Source organism: Apostichopus japonicus, chromosome 22 (genome assembly GCF_037975245.1).
Source record: "Apostichopus japonicus isolate 1M-3 chromosome 22, ASM3797524v1, whole genome shotgun sequence".
NCBI classification, from domain to species: domain Eukaryota; kingdom Metazoa; phylum Echinodermata; class Holothuroidea; order Aspidochirotida; family Stichopodidae; genus Apostichopus; species Apostichopus japonicus.
This window is the reverse complement of record NC_092582.1, coordinates 19779059-19803610: the sequence shown is the minus strand read 5'-3', so window position 1 is coordinate 19803610 and position 24552 is coordinate 19779059. Positions and strand designations below refer to the sequence as shown.

The window sequence follows — 24552 nt, the reverse complement described above, 5'->3', positions numbered from 1 at the left end:
TTGCATTCAAGACTACAAATCTGAATGCATTCATTTCGCTTTGCATTCATTTTGCCCTTAATAGTGCCGAAATATTTACATGAGCTTAGCCTTCGAATGCAAAATGAATGTAAATGTTTAAATGAGCTTTTACCCTCAAATGAAAAGTTGTCCTCACTCTGAATGAAAATATTGCATTCACCATGGATGCAAAGACTATTCAATAATACATGAATGCAAAGTTTCCATTCACTCTGAATACAAACATTGCATTCACCATGAATTAAAAGAATGCATTCAAAGCATTAAGAATGCAATGATTACATTCACAATGAATGCAAAGATGACATTCACTATGAATAAAAAAAAATGTCAAATTGTTAAAGCACTAAATTGGTTCTCAAGTTTTCAACTTGAAACAGCTATCTTGACCAATCAATTTACATTATAACTACACATACATGGCAATCAAATGAATGGTTTCTACACTATAACTTAAGAGATGAAGGGGTAACATGCATACACACAATAAGTTGCATCAGTCCCACCAGGATCTGGTTCAAGATCATGCCAGGAGTCCATCAAGACTTAAAATGGTTCTGTGGCATGTTGGGTTAATATTGAAGATTGAAACTCATGTTAAAGCCTTTTTCAAGTACATTCCCTCTTCATAATACAAACAACAACTTGCTTCCAAGTGTGACGTTTATTCCTTGGTAATATATTCACTTCTTCTTTCCTCCTTAAACATAACCAGGTTTTATTTTCAGGAGTAGCTGCAGTATCAATATCCAAGTATTTTACAACTTAATAAATTGAAAAGGAGCTTCTGGACATCTAACATTTAATTTCAACTCTAAAAATATTTTTGTTAATTCAACAGTATTGCAAGCACAGAAATGGAACAGTAAACATTGAGGTACAAACTGCATGTGCATATACAAGAAGTAGTGCTGACTTGACAAACTTGATCCCAGTAAACTTTGATGGTAGAAGTTTGTTATAGTCACCAATTGCAGACAAACTAGGCTATTCATGTTCTAAAAGGTGACCCGAGGCTCTAGTACACCCATTTATGAAGGTAGCATAGCCCATTATAAGCCCCATTGAATTACACACTAAATCACAAAAGTAGTATGGTTTCTAAGTCTACAGAGAAGTTCTCACTAGCTAAACGCTACCCATCACCGGATAGCGGACGAGTTGGCCTTTAATGGCACCATCAATTTTCCATATCATGACCATGTAGAGGTTTTGCTATCTGAGCCGTATGTTTTCGTCACCTATAAACAAACCTCTTCACTCAGTAATAAACAGTTTTCGTACGCTACTAATGTGAGGCCTAAAGGGATCTGCAATTGCCTCAATTGACTCAATGTTTGCACCACATATTCTTCTATTCATGTTCTTTAAGATGCAAGCCACAGATTTAAACAGATTCTGAATGATAACGTATCAAAAAGGATGTTCTCCTACTGCATTTTGGCACTAATATTGAGATAGGAAAACATCCGAGCGGATTAATGTTGACTCTAATAGGAGTATGCCACCTGAATATAAGACCACATCTGGTGTAAAGCGGGTGGAAAAGAAATAATTTTCTAGAACTTTGCAAAAAAGAAGAAGAAACACAATCCTTCCATAGTTAGGTGTGTAACAAATAGCCTACCAACCTCGGCTGTTACGGATCTCACTAACTACAAAAACACAACTAATTGTTTTTGCGGAGTTGGCGTTTTCTACAGGAACATGTTAACAGTATGCAGTATTTTATCAATCAATACACCATGGAATATTCTGGACTACTTCCCTTATCTTCACAGTTTGTCTAATGTAATTTATGGATTATTTACAACATTATTTTATAATCTTATAAGCCAGTTTATTTGGAGCGATGTCAGAATCAAGGCCGTATGGATTGTTTTTCTGTTTCAGAAGTCGTTTTTCTTACTTACAGTGGTATCGTATGAACGTTATATGTGGAATTTGAGATTAATGAAAATTTGTGTATAAAGCACTGATTGTTTAAAGCTAATGTTGTTGGGTTTTATGCTGCATCATGTTATTTTTGCGAATAACAGTAGATGCGAATATGGATTAGTTGCTGCTGGTCTCACGCTGAGGTATATTCAAAAACATTTCTCATCACTGATTTTGGACTGGTATTATTTTGTTAATTAGTTATCTTGTGATTATCCATTGATTGATTTTTAAAGAACTCACATACAACCTAACCGTGAAGATATTACGTCATCAGTAAGATTTAAAAGCAAACAATTATCTCACTTCTGTCATATGGGCAATTCCATGGACATATATAGACTACTTATTCATGCACTTTAACATTGGATTGTAGTTTCTATCTGTATTTAACAAATTGGTCTTAATTTCAACTGCTTTAAACCTATACCTTGTTTCCTCTATTTAATTTCATGAATCTACTATGGTTATTGTTCAAGTGCATGAATGTTCGGTTTATTAACTTACTATACAACACTGTTTGCAAACTCTTAATTTAAGAACTAAACTACTGTATAATGCTTTGTTGTGTTACATTGTATACAGTTCTATGATTTTGTTTATGTGACATTTTCTGTTTTGTTACTTTGTAATTTGTTTACAGATGTTTTGATTCTTTAACGTTTGCACATAGAATTTCATTTGTTTACTTTTATCATAGTTTTCATTTGTTACATTTATTTTGATCATAAAAGTGTTACTTTTACAAGTATTTAACATGTGACAAATTCTGGGGATCATTTGATATCGTTTGATTACTGCATTTACTGTATGAAAAACTGTATGGGTTGAATGTGTCTGTCACTCAGGGGAGTGCCCAGTTCTTCGGAGGAGGGGAGAGTGTAGTGTTTTTATATTATCTGTATTTTCTCAGACAAATTTGTTTACACCCATTGTATTATTAGATGCCAGTAATGAGAGGGACTTATGTAATCTTTGTAATTACACTCCTGAGAATCTTTAAGTGTGAATTGAAAAACTAATGAGCCATACGTATAAGTGTCATCTGTGTAGCTTATCTTGATTTAAAAGCCTGGGAAAGTTTTACTGCAAGTTCTTATCTTATTCATTTTCCTGTGAAAGTTTCACTGCATGCATACGCATATCTTGTTCTTTGTAAAAGGTGTGGAGACAGCTGGATTAGTTAAAGATTGATGTTCAGTACCTGGTGCATGAAAAAGGGATGTAGTCAGTTGATTTAGTGATTTAGTTACTTGTTGCATGTTACATGTGAGTTGCTAGTAAAGTTGTGACTTATTCAGTTGATTAGTTGTCAGGTTGTCAGTTGTAAGTTGTCAGCTGTTAGTTATTGTTGGATCAGTCTTATTTAACTTGTTGTTATTTAGCCTTTTTATTTAGTATTTCACGTTAATAAATAGATTTTGTTAACAGCTGTGTTTCGTGACTTATTTTGGAGCTAATATGTTATTCTTTGAACAATAAACAGTTCCGTTAAAATGTCTACAAATAACGGTGGAACATTTCCGCTTATAATTTCTATAATTTGGTGGCTGCGCAACAATACGTTTACGAAAGGCTGATCCTCCGGCCGTAACAAAATCACATATACGTTTAAAAAATTGATACATTCCCCCTCGTGCAGGACTTCCTCAACAGTGATGACTTCCAAATCCTCAAAGCAAGAAGCAGCTGCTAAAATTTGGTGATTCGTGGAATCGATTTTAGATATTTTTTTAGTTAAAGCGTATGAAAAATTAGAACGAATATTTCGACAAGTTTGTGATTTCAAATGACTTCTGTCATGATCAAACGCGTTGGTAAGAGTGTAGCCCTCGAAACGGATACTCATTTCTTCAGTGCGTATGTCTAAAAACAATTAGAGCCCGTGATTGGTTATTCGATTTAGGATGGCCCTACCACTTCATGCGAATGTATGAAATCAATCTGAGCCTGTTCTTGGTTATTAAACTTAGGATACGCCAGGAACACATGACGAAAACGACACAAATCATTTCCCCCTAGACTTAAATTCATTACAGGCTTAAACTGTCAATCAGCCCTCGACAAACTGAAACTTGTTGTTATACAAATTCGTTTTTTAACTTAACCTTTATTTGTCTAATTAATGAGTTATGCCCATCAAAAAGAGTACCGGTAATCCCCCAAACTTCTCCTAACTTGAAGCTTATTTTTTTAATCCGCGTACCCCTCACCTAATGGTCGGCTTAAAAGGTAGTGACCGTCTTATTAACTCTCTCCGGAGCTTAAGACTCGTGAACAAACAGCAACGCCCAAAAACCTATTTAAATCCGATGTAAGATCCATTAACTTGTCTGAACAATAATGGACCTTGTCTAATTTGTATAAATGTTGTAAGAAAATCATGGGTATATTTACTTGCGCCTGAGGTGGTTCATTCTCATATCCATTACCTACTCCAACATGGAAGCCTTCATGGATGACTTTAGAGAATCCTTTGCGGAAGAACTAGCCAGAATTTACAGAATACCAGCGCTGGATATTTTTCTACACATGCACAGAGTTAGCAGAGTAAGGGTGCACCTGAGGAGGGGGAGGACAGTGGCAAGGAAACTAACGATGGAGGGGTCTTCGGCATTCGCGTCTACGCTAATAATACGAATATCTGGAACTTCCCTCGTGTATTAGTTTGAGGTCGTATTTAGACGACAAAGGCCGACGAAGCATACTAATTATTTCAGTAAATTCATTTCTTAGAAAGTAAACTGCGTAGTAATTTTTTTTTATCGTTTGCCTTGATACAAATGTACTTGAAACTCATCAACAATTGAAAAAAAGTCACCCAATCATACCTTTCGAACATAACTCTGCAATTAAAAATAAACCAGCATTACAGTAAATTTACCCGATCCATTGATCAAACAAGAACAGTTGTTGGGTTATAGCCCATTGTTTGACATCACAAGTTCAGGTACATGCATGACCCCAATAAAACAAAGTGCATAAAATTTCCAAACTTTAAATCTAAACAACTATACTAAAATATGGAGCTTTATACTTGATTACGTTATCCAGGTTTTATGCATATACTTTTTATATCTCAGACTTTTCGCTTTAATAATCCCATCTGTATTTCTGATCTTTCAGTAATTCAGAGAGGTGTTGATTCCACGGACGGTAAAACTTCTGCAATTTTTTTCGTGTAGACTGCCACATTGTCATATTTCTCTTTCTTGCTTTTTTGTTCACATTGGTCGTACTCTGGCTTACGATGAAGGTTAACGTCTCAGTAGGTAAACGGTCTAAAAGAGAAAAAAGAATTACAAAGATAAGGGGAATACTAAATGCGATGAGTCATCTTTCTAAGCAAAATTTAAAATATGAAGGGCCCACATGCATGTCACTCCCCCTTCTTCCGGCAAATGAGGCCAAGGCATGCTGGGACCATGCCCATTCTTTGATACACTTGTGCATTGCATTTACACCCACATCAGAAACAACTATGAAATTTAAATCACTTTTGTTCATCTCATGCATGAAATCACACTGGTTTAATGAATGTTTCCTTTGATTGTGAAACTTCAGAAACTTGAAAAGAACACATCCCGAGTTATCAACTTTTTTTCTAATGTCCATTTTTGGCCACCGTACATCGAAGGTATTCTTTTCTTTGCCATCAAGCAGGGGTGGGGGGTAACGAAAGCAACAACTCCTGATTGGAGCTATTACCATCGTTGTCAAGAATTTCTGAATCTTTATGTCGTAACTTTCTTCTATGTGTCTCATGATTTCCATTCGAGATCAACCCAACAATTTTGAGATGATTTTGAGCTAAACAAAACTTCAAATTGTAGACTTTAAACGATTGTTTATATTCTCGTTAATTAAATTCCTTAAAAAATAGAGTTGATGAAAGCAACAAACCTAATTTGAGATATTTTATCAATCGTTCTAATTCATTGATCTGATTACTTTTCCAGTCTTCTAATCTCAGAACGTGGATATTCTTAGATTCAAAAACCTCGATCCATTCTCGCAGGTACAAGAAAAACACCCCTTGGTAAAGTTTCTGCTGATTATGGAATAGAAAATATTAATGACATACGTCCTTGCTTCTTAAGATAAAATTTGTCAAATTGGGTGGATTTGGATATCATTCTCAATCGTTAAACAAAGTGTAATTGTTTCTAATAAACAAAAGTGTAACTATACACACACGTTCACGCACAAAAATTTAATATATTGTAGACTGTTAGAAGAGTACTATAGTCCAAGCGGAGGTTGAACAACTGTACAACAACAACAACTGTAGTTCTGACAATTTAGGTCATAACCTCTGATCCAAAATCAAACTCGAGAAGAAAACAAGATTTTAAAGGCCTACCACGAACGTTTATAAATAGTATTGAATGGCATCCTATAGGGATGCATTCATTTCAACAAATCAACAGAAATGGTTAGTTATACAGATCTCCAATCTTTGGCTAAGATGTGTGTTAGAGGTTTTTTTTTTTTTAATTCTCCAGTTCAAGAGAGACGAACAAACACAATGAAGACCATATATAGATACGTATTGAAGATTTCTTGGAAAAAGGTAAGAAAAAAAAACATAGATCAATTTTATAACGGTGTAGATTGGACCAGTCATTTAGTTAATCTACTACAGTGTTACTTCATTGTTATTAATTTTTCTGTAAATTGCAAACTTACAACTTATCCCAACTGCGGCGTTACCAGCAACATTAAATCAAAAGTTTTTAAGGTTTTAATGATCAAAAGTACATATCACGGAATTTAATTTACTCCCAACGGTCTTCCGTAGACATCGTGAAGAGTGAAAGAGGCAATTTATGTCTCATTGAGGAAATATACAATGTTGAGGAAAGCTGTGAAACAGTGCTGCTTGCATGGTAACAAGGACATGTGAACATGAATGACCATAATTTGAATTTCTAGCATATATGGGGGCAAAACCGATTACCTCTTTGGTCAGCTGATGAATCTTACATTAATAGCTCAAATTAAAATCGCTGTAAAATCACTAGTCTCCATATCAAGCAAGGCGTCGTTGCATTATGCAGTCATATAAATAATTGTATACTAGATAATCATATAAAGATAAACCATGACAAATATACAAATAGATCCACTAAAATTCATCTGATGACAAGCACAGTGTCGTATGTTTCTTCCATTTTCTTCCGGCCCGAATGAATCTTACAATCACTTTATAATATATTTTACGTTACTTGTCTACAGCCAATGGAGGGCTTCGTTGCATGATGTAGCTTGTCGGAATATAGATGAAGCCCTCTGATGCAGTATGTGCAACTTGCAGTTACCTGAGCACATAAAATAACGCCCTCATTTGAGAGGATATATACGTGAGATCACGCCCAGGCCCGTAGCTAGGAAGTATGTGTTGGAGGGGTACCAACGATTTAAGGAGAGCCACCAAAATTAAAAGCGGAGGCACAATTTTCGTGTCCAGTAATATGCGCACTTTAGTATACATGTTGACATTGGGGTGGAGAGTATGCTCAATAGGCAACATTGGGGTGAAGAGGGGGCTTAATAGACTTTATTGGGGTAGGGAGGGGGCTCGATAGTCTATATTGGGGTTTAGAAGGGCTCAATAGTCTGTATTCGGATGGGGCAATGGTCACGGCCCAGTCTTGCTACTGGCCTAGCCACGCGACTGCCGATACCTCCAACCATGTTTATTATCCTGAATCAAACATATTAACTTGAGTTTATTAAACAACATTTACGTACGTTACGAAGAGGTGATACCGGCCTTGCCTCATTCGTGAACGCACAGTACAATGGTGTGTGTATTGATTCACACTTCGCTGCTTTCTTGATTAATCGATTGGTGTAGGTATCAAAGGTGCTAGAGTCTTGCGTTACACTTCTTCTAAGCATGTAAGTAGTCCATAATCTAAGAATGGAAAGAAATAATAACTCTTACATAAACCAAAAATGGAACTTGTGTTGACAACATTGGAAAATAATTTTATAATAACAAAATATTTTTTCTTCGTTATAAATAATTTGCTCTTGTGCAATTAAGTCATATATGGCTGGGGGACCCTCTACCCCACCCAGTGAAGTCAGTTTTCTCTCCTCTCGTTGGCTTTGGTTCTTTATTGTTGTGTACGCTTCCAATCTGAAACCAAATATAGGCAGATCTTCTTTACTCCTACTTTTACATAACCATTATGTTAGCATTGTATATATGAAAGTAAAGGTATGATGTTTAATGTGTTATTAATAAGAATTTAGGATAATTTTCTTTTATGGCTGCTCATAGTTGAATGTCAAATCAGAATCAGCAGTTTGAATTAGTTTTTATTCTTCAATGCGACATTTGTTTCTTCTTCAACAGTTGTGTCCATTCTGAAACACCACGCATCTCCATGCATGTATAGGTCATACAGTGTAAGTTGAAGCAACACAATACTTCGGTCTTCGTGTGTGCTTATGACCTGAGCTCGCGATGATGACACAACACATACGGGAGTGACAATATTCAATGATATATCACATGAGTGAAAACGCTGTTCCGATTGGTTGATCACGCTTAGTATAGACAGCCGTTGTGATTGGTCGTTTTCGTTTGCATGCTATTAAAGCAGCATTTTGCGTCCTTTTCTGTGATTTTTCTCAACCTCACTGACTCCACTATGCCATAACGACATACATTACTAGCTTATCTATTTAAATCTTACTTCAAATGGTGGCATAAAAGTCGAAAATTTTTAACTTTCAACTTTGTTTTTCTCCAAGATATTTCGTCGGTATCCCAATAAACCTCACCCATAATATGAATATTTAAACACTACAGCGTCATTGACCAATACGTAATACAACACCATTCTTGAGTTGTTTACAGTCTATATGGCAGTTCCAACAAGGAGTTCCGTAACAACTCCCTGGTTGTACCAACGCAAAGTCTTGAATCTACTTTTAGCAACGGCTCATAACTAAACCTGCATCTCTGATTGGTTGAATTCAAACTAGTGGGTTTGGGGGAACTGTATACGATGAATTTAAATGTGAAATTTGTCGTGGACACTTTTCTCATTATCTGCAAATATCCTTAATTACTCGCCAATTAACGTTGTTGGCAGGGAAAAACTTGGCTAAAATCTTAATGTGCTGTTTTGTGATAGATATGTGTAAAAAAAATCGATCGCCATGTCAAGAAAGTAGAAAACGGCAACCGAACGCAAAATGCTGCTTTAAAGCAAATTCAGCTTGCAGTAATGACGCATCGCTTATAGAATATACCACGTAGATAACGACGACACCCCCCCCCCACCCCCGCACCCAACACATTGATAATCCGTTACAGGGTAACACGACAAACATTTAATAATGTCTAAAATGGTGGGTTTGCATCTATGAGAGAATATTATCATGGACGCTGGAATTAGGTAACCTACATGAAGTTATAAGCTTATAAATATATTGAAAGTACTTTTCCACAGGGTCTCTTAGTATAACGGTTATTTTGGCAGTTGGCTGGACTGCATGAATTAAATCTGACAAAAAGATTGGTGGATCGGTCTGATTGGGGAAATGCTCCTTCCAGTTGTAGATTCCAAGACCCCAAAGGTTGGATATAGAAGCGTCCCCTATAGGAAACAAAGAGTACAGAATTATCACAAATTTGGTTCTATTTGTGAATTCATCTGTTTAAATCAGTATGAATGATATAATCAGGACTGAACTTTGATGTCCTTGATTATATTTCAATCATGTATTCAGAGAGAACTGTTTTTTTTTTATAGGTATACAAATATTCAAATGCATCATATGCATCATATTTCAGGATAAGAGAAGGTCTAGCCAATCAGAATATGCTCAGCATTCAATCAACCATATATCCAGTTAAGGACAAGATCATTGGCTAAGCAACAGTTTGGATGGAATACATTTCTCTTTGTTGCCCTGTTTGCCGTCGAAAGTATCCCTTTAAATTTTCTTTGCAGCCTAGTTATCTTTGTTACAAAGTTGATAATTGCATCAATAAACTTACCAAAAATAAGCTTAGGGTTCTTTTGTATCAGCTCCACAGATTGATTTTTGTATAAGTTTAAGTACCATTGTACAGAACTATCGTCGTCCTGGCCTGTTTCATTACGAATGTGTAACACTGCAACCAGAACGTACGTACATGCTCACTTCGTGATGAAAAAGGTATGGAACGCCAAAAGGGGTACAACTGATGATATATTATATGATAATGATATATAGAAAATAATAATACAAAAATAATAATATACAGAAAAGGCACCATAATATACTAAGTTTACACGATTATAATAAGAGTTTACATGATGGTAATAATAAAATCCACGTTAATAATAAGAAAATAAACGATAATAATAATCAAAACACACGATACTAGTAGAACTGCTTACGATATAAACCACAAGTGTATGCATATCCGCATGAATACGCGTATGCATATGCATATTATTCATAAGGTGGACCTCATGACTCACATAAAATTATATGATTGTTGTTTTCACTGTTGTAGAGTGTTGTTCGTGTGTGTGACGTGTTTGCCCGTATGTCACCAATCACAAATTACGATACAAGAGTGTTTGTTATCCGGTCTACGACGGGAACAGAATGCAATGGATGCACAATTGTGCTAAAAGCAAGTTAGATGGAATTCTATACCCTGTACAAATAATTCAAATGTCCAAAATCTCATACATATGCATACGCATATCCAAACTTAGCCCTGATTAGATTATTATCGTGTACTTCTTATTATAATCGTGTAATTTCATATTTTCGACATATAGTTTCTTATTATGATCATGTACTTTGTTATTATAATCGTGACGATTCTTATCATCATCGTTTAGTTTCTTATTATTATCGTGTAATTTAGTATATTATCTTATAGAAAGACTATATAATCATATACAATTATTGTCTTTTTGGCATTCCATAGAAAGGTGCCATCATACCATAGAGCAGAATATCATACATACATCGTAAAATGCTGTGTAACAGTGTATAATTGTGATATTTCCCGTACCTATCAACGAAACATTAGTTGTGCTGACTGCATTTGGGAAATGTTAGTTTTTAAGTAGGCAGCTTTCTGATGACATCACAAAGCCACAGATAAAAAATGCATAAAATAGTTTGTTTGAACTATGATGGACTTCAAACTTAGGATGCGTGTACGTCTAGGTATTGTGAGTACTGTTCCCGCTATACTATACGTACACATTTCAAAGTTAAAACCCAATTACAACACAACGCGCCGTTTGAAACAATGACTGTAACTGTAATTGGTAATTAAAGTGAAAGCCTGAGCAAGAACTGTTGTGTCTTGTTATGTGAACATTTGCCTCTTGTTTAATAACTCACCAAGGTCTTTGTGAATAGGAGTATCTGTGTAGCCAAGTCTTCGCAACGCCCACCAGTGTGGTTCCTTAGCAACAGGTAGTACATCCGGGTGTTGAGTTAATTTGTCCCAGAGATCTGTAGTTCCACACTTGTAGGAGCCGAGCTGGTAGAAATATGGCACACACTGAAGCTCTGTCCCCTCGTACCAGCAAGGATTTCGAAATTCAGATGAAAAGTTAACAGGAAAGCGACCCAGGACCTAAAATTTAACCATGGATCATAAAATGATGACATGGGGTGGACAGAATATCAGTTAAACATTGGATCTATCGTAATAACTTGAATTTGGTTTGTCACTTAAAATAAAATAAGCTTTTTACATAAAAGTTTATTCCTACCCTCTTTCCTAAATCATCTCTTTGTCCCTTTACTGTTTATCTCCTATCTCTCCTCTTCCCCCTGTTGGTTTGTTTCTTCTCTCCATCCCTTGTCTACTAATCCTCTTACATCTTTCTATTTTGCGTTCACCCTGCTCATTAACCTGTCTGTATTCTGTGCTTGTATTTGTCCCTTCTGTTACTGTTATACTTGTCATTCAGCCTTCGAAGAAGATCCTGCTAGGATCGAAACGTCAGGTCCTCTTACTTTTACACGGTTCTCAAATAAGTAAGGAGAAATACGACATCACGAGATTAATGATTAGCTGTCAATAATATTTAAAGAAGTTTATTGGTTTACCACACTAACCTGTTGAAAATGACGTTCCCATCTCTTCTTTGGTATTCGCTGTTTTTTTGGTGGTCCTTTTGTAGCGCTCTCGCCGTCTTTGACCAAGCAGCTGTTATTTTCTCTGCCCAAAGGAATGGCCGGTACGCGGAAGAGTAGCTCATTTGATAATGAGCTACCTGGATAGGCTACATGCAGTTTGCTTACTTTCCACGTCAACGTGTAACTCACAAACCATATGACGGTCAACACAAGACATCCAAATGTGATCATCGACGCCTGTGCAATAAGTAAAAACAAACACAAAAATACAAAGTTTACATATATAAGATATTGGCGGACGGACGATCTTTTTAGTATTGAATTGGGACCTTTTCAAGAGGTTTCAGGAAGGCAAACACCCTTCATGAGCAATTGATGATAGGCTACATAATAACATCTTTAATTTTCACAACCTCCACTCATGAACTCCGAACTGAACACTGAAGTAGCGATTGTCCTTTTATTCCTTGAATTTTTGACATCAGTTTCCATTGTTACTATGCATTTTGATAGTCTCCACTTGGAAAGGCCCTTTGAATCTTAATTCAACGTTTGTCCTTATATCAGAGCAAAAAGTCACACTTTGCGCTTCCGCTTCAAACTTTTATCTCTGACAATCATGCTAGAGTAAAAGGTACGGTACCTTCCCCCTAATTTGACCTTCGACCCCTGATACTTGACCTTTCATTATGTGGGGTCTGCGAGACACCAGCTCATATCATATTGCACATACCAACCAAATCGGCAGAGTCGTTTAAGGTGGAGTTTTTGACAAGTTGTGAATGTATCAGATACACACAAGGACAGTTTATCACCTCTCACAGATATGGCCTTCTGATCATATTTTAGTTCTTTCTACGTTTATGTTATTTTGTTGTGTACTAACTATGCAAATCTTATTGTTATTTAAACAACTTATTTACTTACTCTTTGTGTCTTCGAAACCATGACCCTGTATATTCAGGTTGCGCGCATGCCTATGTCCACAGATCGACGTGTCCGGGTAACCTTCGGAGACGAATTCGCACTTCTTCGTCTAATCTAATTTAAAGAAAATCCTTTTTTTTAATATTTGAAAAGTTTGAAGTTCTTTATAATGTGCAATAAATTCAAGAAACCAGTTCTGCAATAGGGACATAATTGCATACATACATTTTAATATATATACAGTTTTGAACGAAAAGGACAATACACATGCCCGCGCATGCAATCAATTAATGTTTGGGATAAACAAAGACGATGTTCTTGCCTGAACTTTTCATTCCCATGAACTCTGCAGTTGGGAACGGGCCAAAATTCTGGCAAAAAGGGCACATATTCATGAATGTGTGAATATTTACTACACAAATAGTATCAAAAAATGTACTATTAAGATCGCTGAGATGGAATGCATGGAGAGGAATCAAAATGCAATAGAATAGGTGTTGAGGGAATCATTATTTAAGAAATATGTCACTAAAAATGCCCAAGCTAATGCATATGTTCTCATTACGTAATATGAAAACAAATTCCCGTTAAGGGTAGGGTAGTCTTGTTCAAGACCCTGGCATTCTGCTGTTACTTTGCCTGTTACAATTAATATGAGTGCGCCCTCACAAACTCTTTCGAAAATCTGTCAAAACCAGGTTTTAAGGCGAATTCCCCTTACAGGCAGATTTGTTGAAGGGCAAGACTACGTACGTTAAGGGAAGTTTGCCACACCAGGCATGTTCATTATTTTGATTAAACAAATTGGATCTACGGCAATAATCTCAATATGATATGACATTTCGACTTATTAAAGGATTTCGTATGGAATAGTTTAACCTTACAACCGACCAATCGGGAGTTCCCTGTTTTACAACGTGTTAGTTCGTCTGTAACTCTTGATCACGTATTGCTAACGAACCAAGAGCACATTTAACAGTCAACTGATATCAGTATATGATATATGCTAGACGTTTTCAATAACGTTATTAGTAATCTTAGCAATCTGATATTTCAATGATTTCATGCTTACAAGGATTCGCGTGGACACACGGAAGGGCCATTAAACACCACAAAGGTAATGAGTTTACACCCAAAATAAACACAATTTGCCCCTGTCGTGTTAGTTGCCAAGTGTCCTGACTTTTTTTTACCTCTGATGACTTCAAATAACCTTTGACCTCTTCTCAATATGGAAACTCCACATACTAAATATGAGATACATCCACAAGTTTACCTAAAATGACCTTTGGCCTCCAATAAAAACCTAGGTTTCACGATCTCTGAGTACTTTCTCAATGAAAAACAAAGAGACGAGACAGTCTTAATGTTTGCTTTTAATCTTTTCTTTGCATTGTGAAAGTGAAGGAACGCTGTTAATAAGCGAGGCGTCCCATAACTCAGACCCATACACGCACGCACACAAACTTGGTGTCACGGATTCTTTTAAGAGAGCAGTCGACAACGGCGTTAAGACGGACAGAGAGCGTATATGCGTTTCAAATGTTCAATGTAATTATAAACAACAACAATAACATAAAAACCGGTTAAATAGAATATAGAATCATCTTTTCTATATTTATTCTTTTTAACTTTCACGTCTATTTCGCATTTCCCTGTAAAATGTACTGCAAACATTTCTTGTTGAGTTATTAAGCTATCGACATAATATGAATGTATACGTAGTCGGAAAACACAATCAATGCTTCACAACTATTCGGTATTAGACAAGTAAAGCTCTTTTCGAAGTTCAATGTCCAATAATCGCTTCCTTTCGACTTAATACTGTACCTTACAGTTTGAGTTATGTCTACTTGTTTGGACAAAACTTCATAAACTGATTCTGATTATTTACATTATCAGCCTGAGACTGTCGGGGAGGCAAGAGTCCATAGGCTAGGCTAATCGGGACAACGTTGATAATAAAATAGCCTAATGTACAATTATCAAACTGAAAACGGTTCATCTTTCCTGCAGATTCGGACGTCATTACATTCTCCTGTTTTCTTGTTTGGTTTGGTAGTTTTATCAGCATTATCACCACACGTTTACATTTATGGAGCACTTAGACTTCTGTTGGGGCATCTGTGTACGGCTCGATACTTGTTGGTTTTGTGTTTGGTAGGTACAGAGGGTATCCTGTTTCGAAATTGGTTACCAAGTTAATATAAGTTATCATAATGACTTGACCTTTCTGTCTCAAAATCACGGTTCACCTTTTTTATCTCAGAAGTGAGTTAGGATTTTGACATTAAGCATCCATGTTTTCCATGACATAACACAATACAGCATGAACCATCTAAATACCTCATACCTCACTGGGCTCGTCAAATTACTAAAATTTGTTCAAATGTCATATTTTAACATAAAGTACACCTCTACAGTTGTAGGAAATATTTGAAGAGCTAGTTTGGTTTAATTGACACAGGTGAATCAGTAATCAGAGAACCTTCAGGATATCAGATCCTGATGTATTACCAGTGTAAATTATGCATATCAGATCCAGATCAAAGCCCTAAATTTAGACCGTGAGAGCGACCAGAATAACGGCAGATCAGTTCAACCAATTTTTTAGTGTGAACAAGGTTGAGTGGTAACCATTCAACAAATTAGCCAAAGATGCAAGAACAAGGCTGTGTTTTTTAACATGATAGTTTATAAATTCCTGTTTCTTGGTCTCTTGAGGGATCTTATTATGTCAGAAGATCCAAAGTTAATACCCCACGGTTCACGGGGGGGCGTGGGAATTGGGAGGGGTCAGTTTGCTCCTTTGATTTGATCTTAAGCTGGGGATCTATTGTGAATGTGGCCTTCAATGTTCAAGGTGTTTTAACTTTCCTAGTTCATATGATGTTGTATTTGTGAGTTGTGACCAATACAGCAGATAACTGAGCCCCTTTAAAGACCTTTTTCTGATCTGTGCAAGAGAATTTCCTAGCTTAGGTTATTAAATTTTGCATCGGTCTATTGTTGTTATTAAGACAAACATAACATTTGAGCTGACCGGTATTGCAGGTTTATGGTAGATTTGGGGTGAAAGAAAAGGACCTTTTAAATAATGACATATTTAATAAGGCAAATATCTAATACACTTGTTATATTTTTTTATCCCTAAATCTACCATCACAGACGGACTTCACCTACGGTCACTAAAAAATTTTGCAATTTTGGTATTGCCAACCTGTTTGAAAGCCTTGAAGACCACCAATCACCAACAGGTCATGTAAGTAATTTATTTCAATAAACAGGTCTGGATTTTATTGCAGATAATAAGCTCTCAGCCAAACTTTGATTTCTGTTGACCTCAGACCTTAAGCCTGGAGCCTCTGCAAAGAAGGGGCAATGGCGGCACTCCCCTCCCCTGGAAAATCAAGCAGTAAAAAGATAGTTGTGATATGACATAACTCTTGCACCAAAACATGTTTATTTGATAACTATCCTGGAACATGTATCATTTGATACAAGAAATGGCCGCAGAAGCCATCTAATATGAAAGAAAATTTCTGCAGGAGGACCCAAGACCCCCACCAATGGTTTTGTGGCTTCGGCACTTGCTGTGATGGGAAAATTATTGTAAATTTTGGAACTATACTTCGAAACAGTTCTTCTGCAGTATCCTATATCAACACTAATTGCAGAGAAATGATCATGTCGAGGAGGAGAAATGCAGAGCCAGTCAAAATTTAAATAATAAGTATTATGATCTGCAGGGCAAGAGAAGAACTTTTTTACGTACTTAAAATGTTGGGACAATGCATTATTCGGTACTTGTCATTGCCATGAACAACATTTTATCCCACCCCCAACTTCACAGTAGTCATGAACCTTGGTAATGTGTTTGCCCCCCTCCCCCCTCCCTGCAAATCTTCCTCTAGATGCCCGTGACCTTAGCAGATATAATGATTAGAGGTTTCGTGTGTAGTGTTGCTAGTTCAAACTAAAATTACTGCCTCTTGTGGTATTTCATAATTTCTGGGAGTATTCTTGATGGTAAAGATGTCTTATAAAGCTACTTATGAACACTCCTAGCAATTGTCAACCTACAATTTGAGGGATAATGTTGAACCTATTGATTCTGATGATAATGTAATGTAGAGGGAGATAAACTTGCTACCTCTGAAATCAGTTCCCCTCAGGAACTACAGAATGAGGCAACAGGATTAATATGTAAATGTCTGAAACCGCAAAGATCTCTCAGAAATACCCTAAACCAAATTGCAAACTCAATGGATAATATTATTGGTGCAATCATAAGTAGTGTTCAAGCTGTTGTTGAAAAAACCTTCCAGGAACATGGATTGGAAAAAGATTATGTTAACAATGATATAAAAAAACACATAGACAGTCTATCACATCCATTCCAAGAACTAAATTCTGAATTCAAGCGAAGAAAATACTTTAGCCCGTAGGGAATGGTAGAACCTCATGAAATATCGTAGAGAATACGTATGGAGAGTCACATTAACAAAGTCACAAGATTGCATGAACAAGTACCTGTGAATAATCCGTTTATCTATGTAACAATTATTAATATTAGAACACTGGAGCTGCTGCTCAAGCATCCTGATGTTTTGCATTTAATTACTCTTGACCACAAAAGTCGTGACGATGTCATCAAGGATTACTGTGATGCAAACCAATTTCAGCAAACCCCTATCTTACAACAGGATTGCACGCTCTTCAGCTGCATTTTTCCTATGATGACTTTGATACAGTGAATCCTTTAGGAACAAAAACATCTATTCACAAAATAGGTGCATTTTATTTTGTTTAAAAAATCTACCTCCAAGGTTTAATTATAGTTTGAATAACATTCACTGTGCTGCCCTTTAACACGGGGAATATATAAAAAAAATATGGGTTTGATCCAATTCTCAAACACATAGTGAAAGATATAAATTACCTGGCTGAACTTGGTATTCTACTTCCTATAGTGGACATTACAAAAAAAGGTATTATTACTCAGTTTAGTGCAGACAATTTTTGGTGCTTACTCATTTGCTTTTGTAGAGAGCTTTTCAGCAAGTCATTATGGCCGCCATTAGTTTGACCAGTCGTGAAGATGCACAACTACTTTACAGCAAAGAAAAACATTCAAATGAGAGACAAAGATTCCCACAATTTGCATGTTCAATAGGCAGAACAACTTGAAACTATATATGTTCAAGGTGTCAAAAGGGGGTCAGTTTTATATAGTTGTGCATCTTTCCATATTCCGGGGACATGCCCTTTCAGCTGCTGTTGAAGTTATTAGATTGCATTGATATGATGTTTTAGCCAAATGAACTCATGGGTTAATAGCTCAATTGAGTATTCTTATGGATGAACATCATTCAAAGTTCTGTGAGGTATTCCCAGCTCATTCTCTCATTCCAAAGCATCACTTGATGGTCCATTATCCTACTTGTTTTAGAGAAGTGGGTCCACTCATCCATGTCCGGTGCATGAGGTACGAAGCTAAACATGATTATTTCTGTCACATTACTGATCATTTTTGAAACTTTAAGAACATATGTAAACCATGCAAAAAGACACCAGATTAATCAGATGTACCATTTTAATTGAAAACAGTCATTAGACACTTTTGTTTTATATGGGACCAGGTTCAGAAACAACTGTATTCAATTTATTAAGGGGAGGGGGTGTCCCCCTCCCCTTTGAGATATTTTTGAACAATTGAATGTCCTTAGATGCGATCTGGTGCAATGTGTTGACAGTTTCATCATTATCATATGATATCATATTATCAGCAGATTTTGTTTCCTGTTTGAATTCTTTTACATGTTCTTTACATATTATATCAGAAAGACAAACATAGTTCTCTTTTACAATTTTCCAGTAGGATGATTCTGGTTTATTGTCAAATGTCTGGACTTTAATAAATTTCACGAACTTAACTGATGGACAATATAAACTTTCATATTTTGTAAGACAGCCAGATGTGCAGTGGTCTAAAAACAAATATCGTCATCGTTGTGCACATGTATTAGCAGTGTAATAGTTATTTATAGGAAGCGCGTATCACGTACGATTGCTAGCTTAGCTTCATAACATGCTGTTCGTGCAACAGCTTAGGACGAATCGTAGAAAGGATGAGAACGAACGTTGTCGACGTCGTTGTGCATACGGTTCGTGACACTCCATCGAGTGCGGTTAGGTAGGCAATATGTATTTTATTACGCAGTGGCCAACTGTAGGCTTGCAATAGGCTATAGGCAAATCTAGCTAATTGCATCTGCCAAACTTTATAAGTAGCTGAATCAGTAGGCCTGAATGTTACTTCGATTATAATCGAGTTAATGAAGCTGACGTGTATTAAAGATCAAAAGAGCACTGACAAAATACCATGCTAAAACAAAAGGTTTTATCATTTTTTCGACATTGAAATGGGGAGCAGTTGCTCCACCTGCCCCCCCCCCCCCGGCGACGTCCATGAAGTAGTAGATGATGGCGATTGAAGCTCAATTTTCCGTAGCGCTTTTATTGATTCCGTCTGTCGCTTGTACCGTCTCATTAAATAATTGACTTTGGTCCTCATCTCCGTATGCGTCCGAAAGTATCACTCTTTTGCCATCATCTCTGCACACTTCCTAAACACCTCCTTCTTCCTGACGGTGTTGTCTACCATACTCTGTATCTTCTTCCCCCAAAATATATCAATTAGTGTCAGGACTTCTTGTTCCTCCAAAGTTTTACCGCGTGCTGTGGCCGCCATTGCGAGTTGTCTTGTCGAATTGTCCGGAGTGTTGACTGTTGTGTTGTTTTGTGGTAGAAACCGTACGTGTGTATGTACAGTACATGTATTAGACTAGTGTATAATATGCAGTGCAGTGCAGGTTTGTGTTGTTTAAATCGTATGTATCTAGGCACGCGTCGCTATGTCAAGGGATTGAAATCGGGTATTTCCGGCCAAGGTCAGTGTTTAAGCTAAAATGCATAGTCGGTCAACGCAATTGCGGTCACACGCAAGGTTCTTACTGCTAACGATTGTCGGACCATGAATAATTCGGGGCTAACGATGCTAATTACCATCTTTAGTGGACGATGGTCGAACGATCGTCAGACCATAGTAAAGAGCGGTCACACGCAAACCGTACCATGGTCGGACCATGGTCGGACCATCGTTATGTCTGAAAAAATGTACGTGCGACCGGGGTCTTAGTTGATACTTTGGAAAGTCAACATCAGTGTGAAGATGTACATATCACCAAGTTTGGTGTTAAGAGCAATTCAGTTATAGGCCGTTCCCACGAACGCAGGCTTGCTTCACCTTTGATCGACCGATCGAGAGGAGGGCAAATTGCTCCACTCTTTTTCTGCGTGGGAACGGGACTAGCCCGAGCTTGATCAAGCCCCTCATGAGAGGTGGGGTTAGGACAGCTTAGCCCGGGTAAACGACGACAAATGTAAATAAACAACTAACTTGGGGTGTAAAAGTTATTTTTATCAGTTATGGTTTCTGCCGCTGCTTATTTCAGTATCGGCATAAACTATGTTGTATCTTCTAAAATTGGTTGTGTGTACAAAGGACCAATGCAGTGAGAATGAAGGAATTACGTAAGGCATAGCTGAGTAGTACACAGTGTAGCTGCCCGCATATATCCGAATATATTGAAGACGTCCAGATAATCGGCAAAGCCCATTATTATTATTAACGATATTTTCCTGTAAACCATATGTCGCAGGAGACTAAGCAAAGTATGCGGTCGGACGATTAGGTAACAAAGGTTGTGCCACGATGACGTAAAGCGTTTAGTATACACGCCATAACTTTCTTTGACGCAATACCAGCACTAATAGTGGAATTTCTTGTTGGCAGCTTGCCAAGATTTTTTTTACATCAATGTCAAGTAAAATGATTCAGTATAAAATAGGTGCGGACATCGAGTTGCAACATAACCTTTGGCACCATGTCTCGAGCCCAACCATTTTGTGATAGGGGTTAAATTTTCTTTTGGGTAAAGTGTGCAAATATTGTTTTTCAATGTTGGAACAATTTTACGAACACAAAGTCGGCATATCTGCTAGAATAATACTAATATATTAAGGTTTCCATTTTGTTTGATTTCAGTTTGGAAACTATGAACCTATTTTTTTTAATTGAAGGATTTGTTTACGTTACCCCCGCGACAAGTCGTACCAACAAAATATTGCTTTTCAGACGGATCAATGATTTTCCTTCGCAATGCATTGATTTTTTCAAAGCTGGTAAACGTCGGCTATATCGCGAAAGTCCCGGTAGAAAATAATACGTTTGTGCTGCTTGGATGATGTATGCATGTGCCGAAACACTCACTGCCTAGCTGTCGATCGTTGCTCGTATTATATATATATATATATATATATATATAATACGAGCAATAATATAATATAAAATTATATATATATATATATATATATATATATATATAATTTATATATATTATATATATATATAATTATATATATATAATACGAGCGTATTATATATATATGCTCGTATTATATATATATGCTCGCATATATATATATATTCTCGTATTATATATATATATATATATATATATATATATATATATATATATATAATACGAGCAATAATATAATATAAAATATTGTTTCTGTTTTGGTGACATATTTGCCTTACTCTAGTGATCAAACATGATGCTAACCAACTCGAAATCATTTGTGATTCCTAAAGCCGGATCTCAAAAGAGATACTTTGAACAGACTTTGTTAATGAAATGGAGGTAAACGACACAGGCATATGAATATATATATAATTGAAATATTAGAGAGTTGAAAAATCCAGATAGTGAAAAAACTTCCAACCTCCACCGGGATTCGAACCCGGGCCTCCCGCTTTATATGCGGACATCATAACCACTAGGCTATGGACGCTGATTGTATGTCCATATAGGTTCGAAACCGGTAAGGAAGGTCGTAATTCCATTGTGGGCGTTTGTCACCTGTATCGAACAATACTAGTTCTGTTTTGATATATATTTATATTTATATATTTACTTAATTTATACTTCATGATTTTCTTGTGGTTATTTCGCTTTTCCATAAGAGAAACACGTGGTCGGCTCGTGTCTTCCATCCACTACCACACCCGAACCATCCCAGAAAATAAAAAAAGGGATCAATTCCCGTAACACAACTGTCTCTATGTTCAATCTTTCATGAAAACTGCAAACATGTTGTTAAGTTTTACTTGAATGTCTTCACATGTTAACTTGAAATAAAGACAATTTGAAGGAAATTAAATCGACTCACCTTGGTCGAATACCATATGCACAAGTTGCCAACTTCTTATCCAAATTTAAGATAGTAAGCATACGATTTCAACACAAACTAGGTAGTTCACAGCGGATACAATATGAAACAAAAATAATCCAAGATCTTGAAGCAGATGTAAGTTGTCTAAACTCGTTAGTGTCAGAGGTTTATTGATAAATTATTCATACCATGAAAACAGAACATTACAACAAGTAGTTTGCTTTTCTTTTCTTTTCTCGAAAGCAGTACATTATCAACTACCCCAATGACGAGCAATTTGTTATTAATATATATTTTAGTATTACTGATTGCGTGACATTCTTACTGTACAAAGATATACCGATGTCACCGCATCAAACGCTCGTCACGGTGCTTTTGCACAAAGAATGCTCTTAATACAAATATGAAAGTGAACAACTGAGGCTGTGAGTGTTTTCTAGTGGTTACCTATCGAGCTATAGCAAATAATGTCGTGCAATGAACAATAGTAAAACAGCCATGTAACAGGGACTTCACACCTTGCGTTTGGTACGCTATATTGACAGACGACAATCAGGTCTCGCACCACAATTAATTGTTCCATGGACCAAAAACTAAACTCGTCACTTTCAAGACCTGCCAAAGCATAGATGGAAGTTTTCAACTGGTATATCCTACCCACCACATGATAGCTGCAAGTTCGGCCTATCGTGGCACTTGCAAACTTTCATATCATGACCGTTTTGATTTTGAGCCAAAAGAGGAGCAAGTCTAGCATACTGAACCCCCACCTTTCCATCTGCTCGCTCGGAGTAATATCAACATTTAACCAAAGATTTTCTAAAATGGTTTATATCACCTTCGATCCTCCCTATTTTCACACCATCTGTACTTTAAAATATGCTCTTTCATATAAAGGAAGAACAATGATGACACAACAATGATGAACAATTATGACAACTGATATCATGCCTAAACAAGCTTATATAAGCTTTACCTAAAGTACTTTTACCTCTGTTCTCTGACAATGGTTAACCTTTCGAGCGGATGAACACTAATCTAATTGTGTTGCGGTACCTGTAGGACTTCCCCACCTGTATGGGTAGCCATTTTGTGCCAAATAAAATAAAATTAGTGAATGCGAAATAAAGGTATGTTTTCAATTTATTTTTAATTCATTGCGTAAGCCAACCAACCATTCAGCTACTGCAAAACTTTCCATATCTATACACCGACATCAGACTGATAAAATTTAAGATTAACAACTTGTCCTATAAATAAAAACAAGTTGGGTTTGAAATGTTAAAACATTAAACAGGCATCTTGAGACAATCTCTTACCACTGCAAAAAAAAAAGGAGAGGAAAATGAAATACGACTGGAAAATACGATGTTATCAACAAACTGTTCAACATAAATATATTGCTTAATCATTCTGAACATGAAACAAAACAACACAGATTGTAAAGGTATCCTACTCGATCTGTCAATACAACATACGAACAGAGACTGAAAGCTAGCATTGTTGGTTTCGATGATAATAATAACCTTTGCATACATGATGGCGTATGTGTGCGTGGGTGCGTGCGTTTGTTTTGTTTTCTGACCGAGGACTTGAACGAAAGAATTTCAGGTCCTCGGTTGTGATTTGTAAAGAATCACCACGTCCTCGGAAGAATTCTATTGTATTGGGTATTTTTAAGGTTAGGGTACGTGGATTTGATCAATGGAAAATACAATGGGGTCCTCGGTCCGAATGTAATACAAACATGTGTGTGTGTGTGTGTGGGTGTGTGCGTTTGTGTGACGCCTCGCTTGTAAACACCATATTTCAAGAAGGGAAGCTTCAACCTATGAAACATTTGTTTATATGAATAACACATTGAGTAGAAGAATCCTATTGTTTTGTGGGGAGGTCAAAGGTCATTTGTAGTCAGCAGGGGCCAAATAATGTAAACCTTGTCAGATATAGAACCGCAGTGAGACTTTGAGACTTTAAACTATCCATATTACATTGATTAAATTCATTTCGCGGATGGTCTGTCTCCCAATTAAAAGCTACTATATATATAGATATATAGATAGATAGATTGATAGATTGATAGATTGAGAGATTGAGAGATTGAGAGATAGATATAGATATAGATATAGAGAGATATAGAGAGATATAGATAGATATAGATAGATATAGATAGATATAGATAGATATAGATAGATATAGATAGATATATATATATATATATATATATATATATATATATAT

General features: G+C 36.4%; 1 protein-coding gene and 1 long non-coding RNA gene across 4 annotated transcripts in view; one reads left to right on the top strand and one right to left on the bottom strand.

Moving 5' to 3' along the window:
- The window catches only part of LOC139964145 (uncharacterized), a 67587-nt gene extending 46230 nt beyond the window's left edge, over positions 1 to 21357 (top strand). The window contains exons 2-4 of one of the 2 annotated variants that reach the window (XR_011791845.1): positions 6465 to 6532; positions 15028 to 15171; positions 16180 to 21357. This is a non-coding gene — a long non-coding RNA (uncharacterized lncRNA). Of the gene's footprint in view, positions 1 to 6464; positions 6533 to 8326; positions 9580 to 15027; positions 15172 to 16179 lie in introns of those variants that run through there. The other variant, XR_011791844.1, reaches the window with a different exon arrangement.
- On the bottom strand, positions 2055 to 24478 carry LOC139964142 (carbohydrate sulfotransferase 15-like). Of its 2 annotated transcripts, none has more exons than XM_071965517.1 (9): positions 22309 to 24478; positions 13012 to 13125; positions 12064 to 12321; positions 11338 to 11575; positions 9983 to 10099; positions 9422 to 9578; positions 7714 to 7879; positions 5863 to 6010; positions 2055 to 5240 (listed from the first exon to the last, which is right to left on the bottom strand). In XM_071965517.1, exons 2-9 carry the CDS (start codon positions 13030 to 13032, stop codon positions 5053 to 5055), a joined length of 1293 nt encoding a protein of 430 aa, XP_071821618.1. In that variant the 5' UTR covers positions 13033 to 13125; positions 22309 to 24478; the 3' UTR covers positions 2055 to 5052. The 2 variants fall into 2 exon arrangements, with proteins under 2 accessions (XP_071821618.1, XP_071821620.1); XM_071965519.1 differs by having other exon boundaries at positions 5863 to 6007.
- Positions 24479 to 24552: the final 74 nt, after the last annotated feature.